The following is a 9,890-nucleotide window of genomic DNA, read 5'->3' as shown; positions in this document are numbered from 1 at the left end:
AATTCAGTGACCTGTTAATGCAAGGCGGGGAACACCACAGCCACATTAAAGTTAGAAGGTCCTTTCAATTTACAGAATTGTATGTATTCTGCTGCAGCCAGATTCCACATAGCTCCTCGTCTGGGTAACTTCTTACAGTGCCAGACTATTTTGCGCCCTAGGTAAGACCAGTTACATGTGCCCCCCCAAGAAAAAAATAAATTAAAAACAGTAGAAAATATTGAATCAACAAAACATGAAACTGCTACATTTCTTTTAGTTTGCAAAAATAAGTGCTTTAAGATGTCACCAGCAACAATATTAAAGAAAAAATATATATTAACCAAATATAAATACATTTATTAACCAACCAGAGAAAGGAGAAAAAAAGATAGTTACAAAACTCTATGGTGATCAGCAGCCACCAGTCGGCTTACAGTAAGGGACTTAGTCTGAGAGGAACACTGGAAGGAGCCGCAGCTCAGCTGCTACATTGGCCCCAGACACCCGGCATCTTCCTCTGTCCTTTCTTCCTCCCCTCAGCCTAAGGATCATTCATGATGTGGCAACGTCCCACGTGATCAAACAGTATCCGCTCCCCTCACCCTGATCATTGTCCACCCCCCTTCTCCTCCCATCACCTCTATGACCCGCCATTCTCCCAGGCTAGGCTCTCCTCTGATGGCTCCAGTGCAGAGTTAAGGCTGCGGCTCTCAGTGAGGACAGGTGGCCTCCCAGCACTACACCGTTTTCCTCTCATACACATCACATAGGGTTAACCCTGCAACCTGAGCACACCACTTCAGCTGTGTAGAAGAAGGTACTAAATGGTCATTTGTGTGGACAGACTGTGAGACAATTGTGCAGAGTAAAGATACCATCATTCCCTGTGTATGAGGAGAGGGGATCTCTGCAAAGAAATGAAGAATTCATACAAGAGGTTTATAGGCCACACAAAGAGAGTGCCGGCCAGTGCTAGGTGGCAGTGCACCCTAGGCGGCTGCCTAGTTTGCCTAGTGGAAGCACCAGCCCTGACGTCTTTTTTATTGTTTTTTTTCTCCTGTCTCTTTCACAAGGCACTCTAGAATCTTACTAGTGACTGTAATAGATTCTGTCACTTTAGGACAGGAGTGGGCAAACTATGGCCCTACAGCTGTTGTGGAACTACAAGCCCCATCATGTCTCTGTGAGTCATGATGCAATTGTCAGCTTTAAATGCCTCATGGGACATGTAGTTCCATAACAGCTGGAGGGCCGCAGTTGCCCTCTCCTGCTGTAGGACAAAGTTACATAATTTTTGAAATCCCACCGTCCAACTCCTGACACTTCCCCATGCCATCTGAGCCCTCTGCAGATGTCTGGTTTCTCCGTTCATGGGGGGGATATGTGACCTAGAAGTTACACAGGGTTTGACTTCCAGCTCTGATGGAGGAATAGAACCATGTGGAAGCATAGAAAAAGGTGAGGAAAAGTGTGTCAGGGTGGGCTTTCATGAGACTCTATCTCATATCTTTGGATATCCAAAGAAACGTCTAAAGGTCAGCCAGCCTGGCCATTTTTTTGATGGATTGAACAATGATGAGATGTCTATGGGGAGCCTCTGATCCACTGGCAGCTGAGTTAGTAGAGGGGTTGATCGGACAGGTTACAAAACCAGTGTTATCACTGTGGTTCTCCCTGAGCTAGTTGCTTAAGCCCCTTACTCCATTTATTTGGTGATCAGTTGGTACTCCTGCCAATTTTAGTAGCATCACTGAACTACTACAAATCCTATGTAGCTCTAGCCAAATGGAAGGACTTACAGCAAGTGACCTCTCACTAGACAGGGACACACTAGTAGCATGGCGGCCAGCAAGTTGAACCAGAAGATGCAGTGGGGCTGCAGGCATCTGACAGACCTGGAAGTTTCCAGATTCCAGTAGCAGATGTAGATTTGCAAGAGAGTGAAAATTTAAGTCAAGTGCAGCAAATCAAATAAATATAATTATTGTTATTCTTTTATAGGTTACCTTTATTGGAACTTTGTTTCCTAGTGAAAAGGTTGTTTTAAAATCGTTCTGGTACCTTAGCTCAAATCATTCCGCTGCATCCGCCAGCACAGGTGATCTCCTCCCTCCAGTCACATGAATGATTGAGAAGATCATTCGCGTCCAACTGGTCTCCATCACTCTCTGTATTTACATGAATGATTGAGGAGATCACTCTAAGTCTAACCAGCCATCTCCTTTCTCTCTGCAATGTTATAGACAACTGAGAAAGTCAATCAGTGAGCTCCTGCCTCTTTGCATTCAAATGAACGATTATGATGGTAAGGTATGTCTATGGTCCTGCTTTCATTGGGTGATTGGTAGACACGTGTAGAACAAAAAATTTGTATCAGTTTGTTAAGTTACTAATTTTGTTTCATTTTCAAATGTTTCAGAAGTATTTGAATAGAACCAAAAATTGATCCAAATTCATTGTTAAGAATAGATGTTTGTTAGGGAGCAAGGGGATGGCCAGCTCCTTAACAACCATGACTCATCTGCTGACAGCGGGAGGGATTCCTTGCTGACAGTAAACAAAAAATTAAAAACAGCGTGGGGGTCCCCCCCAAAATCCATACCAGACCCTTGTCCGAGAATGCAGCTAGGCAGGCTAGGAAAGGGGGGAGGAGCAAGCCCCCCCCCCCAAACCATACCAGGCCACATGCTCTCACCTTGGGGGGGAGGGGTGCTTTGGGGCAGGGGGTTCCTATCAAAAGCACCTTGTCCCCATGTTGATAGGGACAAGGGCCTCTTCCCCACAACCCTTGGTGGTGCTTGTGGGGGTGTGCAGGCTGGGACTTATAAAAATCTGGAAGCCCCCTTTAAAAAGGGGCCCCCCAGATCCTGGCCCCACCAGTGTAAATGAGTCTGGGGTACATATTACTCCAACTCATTCACCAAAAAAGGGTGCTTGAGGTGATTGTAGCCGTAAAACATAAATAAAAACAGTGGGTAACCCACCCCTTTTGTCTATTTACCATCGGCACTGGGAACCAGAGCTGTTGGCGGGTGCCTAGCACCCATAAATAAACAGAGGGGCGGGGTCACATGCTGTCATTGGTGACCCAACCTCTTTGTTTATTTTCTAACAATTGGAATCGAAGCTTTCAGTCGCTGGGAAGCAAGTTTTTCAGGTCAGTGGCCGGTGTTCATCATGATTGGCACTGGATTTAGTTTGGGGGATGTTGTTTTTTTTTGGGGGGGGTTTATTTTTTATAAAGGACCTGTCAAAAACTGTCTTTGTAATTTTATTTTTGATACTTTTTGTGGTGTATGAGTATGAGTACTATGTACCTCATACTCATTCACATAGGTGTGGTGGAATCTGGGGCCCTCATGGTAAAGGGGCCTTTCTGATTCTGATAAGCCCCCTGCCTGCAGACCCCCAGAACCACCACCCATGGTTGTGGGGAAGACGCCCTTGTGTATATTCCTTTATAAAATAATGGGGACAAGGTGCTTTGAGAGGGAGCCCCCCCATGTTGAGGGCATGTGGCCTGGTATGGTTCAAAAGGGGGGAACTTGCTCGCCCCCCCTTTTCCTGGCCAGATTTTGGGCCCCACGCCATTTTTTTTTTATTTTGGAGTGAGCTTAGCCATGGGGTGGGGGGACCCCACAGCATTTTTCTTTTTAATTTTGGCCTGGGGTTACCTGACAGCAGATGAGTCATGGTTGCTAATGACACAGTGACCAGCTGGCCACTCCTTAACAACCAGCTATTATCGAAACAATTCAGTTCATTACTTCTATTCGCATGCTTCAAACATCCAAATGCAACTAATGAACTTTGTTGTATTTCTTTAAAATGTATTTTGGATTTGGTGAAATTTGTTACTGTTGTAATTCAGACATTCAGATACATCCGAATCTCCGAATTGCAAACATTTTGTCTGAATTTTGATTTGGAACTAAATGAACCGCACATATCTGGCAGTTGAATTGAGCATGTGCATTCAATATCTGGTGTCTCCAGAGGGTTGTTTCACCTATACTTTCCTACCTCAGGTATTCTGTAAGTAAAAATGCCTTAGATCAGTAGGTATGTTTAGGTATACTGTAGCTCTCCTGCATTACACACATGCAAACAAAAGAAGTTGACAGATCACCAGATTATTACAAAAGTGATTGGTGTAGGCCTTTGTTTTAGCATGACTAGAGCACCAGAGATAGGTCATCCAAATCCCCCCCCCCCCCTTACTATACTTAAATAAAAACCATGACACCAATTTTGGAGTAAATGGCCAACATGGCCTTTTATTAACAAACATTTTAACACCAACCATTCCTTATAACAGAAACATACAGAGTTGTTGTTGTTGGTCTTCGAAGGCACCCCACAAAAATGATCTGAAATGCACCTGCGGACAACCATATTACACAAAGGCCTCCAGCCGCAACCAACCAGCTCGGAGACAACCATACCGTCCGCAATGCAGCACCACCACCTTCCAGTTAAACCTTGGTTAACTGGAATGTCCCCGGGCACACCATACCACCGATGGTTCCCACACCATTATCTGTACCTCCAAGATAAGAACCGCCTCCAAGACCAACAACCGCCCAAGACCGAAATAACCCCCTTTTCCCCCGAGAGGAACACAATACTCCCTATAATATGGGAGGGCGGGAGGGAATCTCACTCACCAACGTCCAGCTCCGAATGATGCCCCCCCCCCGGGATACCCCACCCTAAGGTGCGGCAGAGCCCACCCACGCTCTCCCTCCACCAACCAGCACCCCCAGCTATACTTTTCACACCCCCTGGCACATCATTAACCCTTTCTATTCTCCTTCCCACTCTAGGCCTAGTCATGCCTGCCCTGCGCTAATTTTCCTTTCCTTTTTTCGCTACGGGCATTACTTGACTAGAGCACCAGAGATAGGTCATCCAAATCCCCCCCCCTTACTATACTTAAATAAAAACCATGACACCGATTTTGGAGTAAATGGCCAACATGGCCTTTTATTAACAAACATTTTAACACCAACCATTCCTTATAACAGAAACATACAGAGTTGTTGTTGTTGGTCTTCGAAGGCACCCCACAAAAATGATCTGAAATGCACCTGCGGACAACCATATTACACAAAGGCCTCCAGCCGCAACCAACCAGCTCGGAGACAACCATACCGTCCGCAGTGCAGCACCACCACCTTCCAGTTAAACCTTGGTTAACTGGAATGTCCCCGGGCACACCATACCACCGATGGTTCCCACACCATTATCTGTACCTCCAAGATAAGAACCGCCTCCAAGACCAACAACCGCCACAGCACGCTGGGTAAGCCCTTACCCATGCGTGCCCCACCACAAACGAACAGCTCTCTGAACTCCGTCCTGCAAACCCAGAGACCATAAATCCGTGCCAACCGCATTGAGATGAACCCCATCACTCCGCAGATACCGCCAAGTATCTACCTCCAACTCGAAGTGCCGGACCACCAACCCCCCATTCCGAACAAAGAAGTGCCCCACCTCCTTGTTGACCTTGATCCGAGCCTTATTGAGCCGCTCCACCGACCGCGCCAAACGCCAAGAGGTCCGGGCTACCATGTCCGACCACACCAACACCATCTCTGGATAATCCCGTCGTAATTGAAGAAAATCCAGCTTAACATCCCGCACCAGCTCCTGCATGGACCTAACCCCTAGATCGTTGCCACCCGCATGAAGCACCAAAACATCCGGCGGTCTATCCAGGCATGCAAAACGCCGCACCTCAGGTACCACACGACCCCACAACATCCCCGGCACACCTATCCATCGGACACAAGCCTCCTGCCTAGCCAATCCCAGCTGCCGGCCATTAGGCCTCACATCCGCCCGCCGAGCCCCCCAAAAAACGTAGGAGTGCCCCAGGATCCATACCAGGCAAACCGCTCCATCTGAAATAAAAGAACAAAAACTACCACAAGAACAAAAAAAAACATCACAGAGACAGTACAAACTCCCCCAGCCCCAGCAACCAAAAGAACCCGGAATTCACCCTTAGTCCCCCAGCAGATGCGGGCGAACGTACAGGCGAAATCTCTGTGAATCCCACCTACCAATCCGTTTCACCGCCTCATCCGACAAACCCCACCGGGCGGCCTCAGTAGCAGCCCCAATCCGAAACGAGTGTGAAGCATACAAAGACGCATCCAAACCAACATCCCGTAAACATTTCCGAAAAACCGACACAAATTGAAAACGAGTTAACGGGGACCCATCTTCATGCATCAAAAAGGACCCCTGACCCACCGGACGCCGGGACAAAAATTCTCGAACCGCATGCACCGGGCACACTAGTGATCCTGGAAGGGCAAGAAACCGAACCCGCGCACCACGACCCAAGCGGTCCGTCTTAGACCGACGGATGAACACCTCCACCCATTCGCCCGAGCACACAACATCATCCACCAACAACCCCCCAAGCACCGATTTGGATGGACTAACAAGCTCCCCAATACGCAACGCCCCAAGAAGGCCACCGCAAAAGCCGCCCGAAACAAGCCCACTTCAAAGTCCAAAGAACAAACAGACCGCAAATGCGTAAATAAAGATCCTAACAACTCGAAGGACACCGGGCGACGGGAATCCCTACGGCGATGAGCCCTACGGTAACCCCGAATAGCCTGTTGCACCCAAAAATCTTTGGTAAAATCCCGACACCCTTGTAACTTAAAAAAGAAGGCCAAACCAGCCAACCGACGATCCACCGCCGCAGCAGACACCCCCCGCTTCAAATTCCTCGCCAAATAGTACAGCAATGCCACACACACCTCCGGCCCCCAGGGATCAATATCGACCTGTTGTAACAGGTCCAGCCACTCCCGCCAGACCGTCGAGTATGCAGACCATGTCGCCTCACTCACCGACCGCCGGATCCAGCCTGATACGACCCCAAGGCAATCTCCCACAGCCAGTCGGGACAAGGAACCCCACGGTGCTCCGCTGCCGGCGCCAACTCTCGGAACTTGTCCCACTGAAAACGAGACAAAGCGTCAGCCAAAGTGTTGTCAACCCCAGGGAGATGCACCGCATGGATAAAAACGTTCAGCTGCAGGCAACGCAACACTAAATGGCGAAGCAAGCCAACCACCGGCCGCGAGGCAGCCGACACCCGGTTGATGACCTGAACCACCCCCAAATTGTCGCAATGAAAACGAACCTTCTGATTCCGAAAATTTTCACACCAAACCTCGACCGCCAAAACCACCGGAAAAAGTTCCAACAGAACCAGGTTACGAAGGAAACCCGCTGCCACCCAGGAAGGAGGCCACGGAGCCGCACTCCACCGCCCCTGAAAAAAGGCCCCATAACCCCCGGAAGCCGCCGCATCCGTGAACAATTCCAAGTCAAAATTGCTGACCGGGCCAGACATCCACAAAGCCCGTCCGTTAAACGAATCCAAAAAAATGTGCCAAATCCGCAAATCCTCCCGATGCTCCCTAGTCAAACGAATAAAATGTAATGGGGAAGTAATCCCTGTCGTCGCCACCGCCAACCGGCGGCAAAACACCCGACCCATTGGCAGGATGCGACAAGCGAAGTTCAGTTTACCCAATAACGACTGTAAGGCCCGCAGCTGAATTTTCCGCTTGCCGAGCACCCCACCAATTTCCCCTTGTAGGGCCAAAAGCTTGTCCCCAGGCAGCCGGCACTCCATTGCATCCGAGTCCAAAACGATACCCAGGAAAGTCATGACCGAAGCCGGGCCCTCTGTCTTGTCCAAAGCCAGCGGAATCCCAAAACGTTCAGCAACGTGTTGCAAAGTGGCCAGCAAAACTGCGCACACTCTGGAAGCTGGCGGACCCACACAAAGAAAATCATCCAAATAGTGGATGACAGAATTGACCCTGGAAACATCCCGCACCACCCACTCCACGAACGAACTGAACTGCTCAAACAAAGCGCAAGATATGGAACACCCCATGGGAAGGCACTTATCAACGTAAAACGAGCCCTCCCAATGACAACCCAAGAAACGAAAACTGTCCGGATGTACCGGCAACAATCGAAACGCGAACTCAACATCCGATTTCGCCATAAGCGAACCGCGCCCATAACGACGAACCCAGAAAACCGCCGCGTCAAACGGCGTGTAAGACACCGAACATGACTGTGGATCGATAGCGTCATTCACCGACCCCCCTTTCGGGAAAGACAGGTGATGAATTAACTGAAACGAATTCGGCTCCTTCTTGGGAACCCCCCAAAGGGGCCGCCCATACATCCTAACCCCATTTCTTTTTGCAACTTAACCGAAACAACCTCTGCATGCCGCAAGGCCGACCGTAAGTTCCGAGCTAAGGGGGGAACCGAAGTCAAAGTGCACGGGATGCGGAAACCCTTCGAAAACCCTGCCGCCAGCAGCACAGCGGCTGCCCGATCAGGATATCTATTTAGGAAAGGCTGCATCCTTTCCACCCTCACCGGTGTCGTCCCTCTTACCCGCATGCTCGCCGGAAGGGCCTCTGCCCCGCTTGAAACAGCGCGACAACGGATGGGAGCCGCCGCAACCGGAACACTCATGCTTAAAACGGCAGGACCCTCCGAAACGACAAGCGCCTTCCTGGAACTGCCAACAGAAGCCCCTACGCTTTGAGGCCGATTGTCCGGGGGAGAATGAACCACTGCCCCCCCCCCCTGAAAAAACGGACCAGGAGGCCTCGCTGGAGTCATGAGGCGCATCCAAAGGCCAATGTCCTTATGGTCCCAACGCAATGAAGGGCGAACAGCCCGCCGCTGCCGAAACTGCTCATCATACCGGAGCCACGCAGTCCCACCGTAAACCCTGTGAGCCTCGCTAATGGCGTCAAGGTAACAAAAGAGCGCCGAGCAATGCTCAGGAGCCTTCTCCCCAATAACACTGGCCATGATCGTACACGCCTGCATCCAATTCGCAAAAGTACGCGGGATAAAGCGAAAACGCCGCTTCTCCGCTTCCTCCCGCCTGCCCTCGTCAACATGCAACCCCTCCAAAGGAAAACGCTCCAACGGCAAGAGCGTGAAGATCTCCACATACTCCCCTCTCCAAATCCTCTCCCGAACCTCCAACGGTAAGTGCGCACCTAAAGGGCCCTCGAAGCACACGTACACCTCGCACTTGGTCGAATCCACCAAGCCGAACGCTCCGGACACCCCCGCACCCCCATCCAAAGCCGTGGAACCCAGAGCATCGGTTTCCGCCGCAACCACCCCTGGCCCAGAACCGGAGGGAGGAGAAACCCCCGAGCTCCGCACGTCCCCCCCTTCCCGCACTCGGACCTGTAACCCTTCCCCACCAGCCGGCAGCAGGCCCAGGGCCCCCACTACCGCCCCGCTCAAGTTGCTGCAACAAGGTCCGCAGACCAGAAATCAAATCGCAGAGCCCCCCCCCTGAGACCCGACTCTAGAACGCCTACCTCCCGCACCGCCGAGGCCCCGCCCCCCAACAGGTCCCGTAGCGCCGAAGAAAAGGAAAAAGGTAACTCACCAGGCTGCCCAGGAGATGTCCCATCAGCCGCGCGACCCACGTCCAGCGATGCCGAGCGCCCAGCTGTCGCCCCCGCATCGGGTTCCGACAGCTCGCCCTCCGATCTCATGTCCTCCCCTCGACGGCTGCATGGCCTCCCAGTCCCAGGAGCCACGGGTCCTTGAGTGCTGTGCTGCTGCCGACTCCGCCTCCCGGCACCAGCCACGCCCATCGACGTCCCCGGGCTCTGTCCAGACACACTCCCTGCAGCACTCCCCTCCTGCCTGTGTCTCTTCGGAGCCGCCGCTCCATGCTTCCCAGGGGGCCTGCCGGCTGCAGCAGGGGACAGCCCGGCAGCCGCAGCGCTGCGTCTCCCTCGTTGGGCTCCCTCCCTGACAGGCACCTTGTCAGTGGAGGAGCCGGTGACATCCTGTCTCCTCAGCCGCGC

At 51.3% G+C, this 9,890-nt stretch overlaps 1 protein-coding gene across 1 annotated transcript; it reads right to left on the bottom strand.

Moving 5' to 3' along the window:
• Positions 1-4,997: 4,997 nt before the first annotated feature.
• On the bottom strand, positions 4,998-9,674 carry LOC149469518 (uncharacterized). The gene is made up of 2 exons (XM_089668974.1): positions 9,464-9,674; positions 4,998-5,891 (listed from the first exon to the last, which is right to left on the bottom strand). Exons 1-2 carry the CDS (start codon positions 9,672-9,674, stop codon positions 5,296-5,298), a joined length of 807 nt encoding a protein of 268 aa, XP_089525100.1. The 3' UTR covers positions 4,998-5,295.
• Positions 9,675-9,890: the final 216 nt, after the last annotated feature.

This window comes from Staurois parvus, unplaced genomic scaffold (genome assembly GCF_062004578.1).
Source record: "Staurois parvus isolate SC_StPar_1 unplaced genomic scaffold, SC_StPar_1.0 ptg000068l, whole genome shotgun sequence".
Taxonomy (NCBI): Eukaryota; Metazoa; Chordata; class Amphibia; order Anura; family Ranidae; genus Staurois; species Staurois parvus.
The sequence above is the reverse complement of the archived record's forward strand: the minus strand, read 5'-3'. Positions and strand labels throughout refer to the sequence as shown.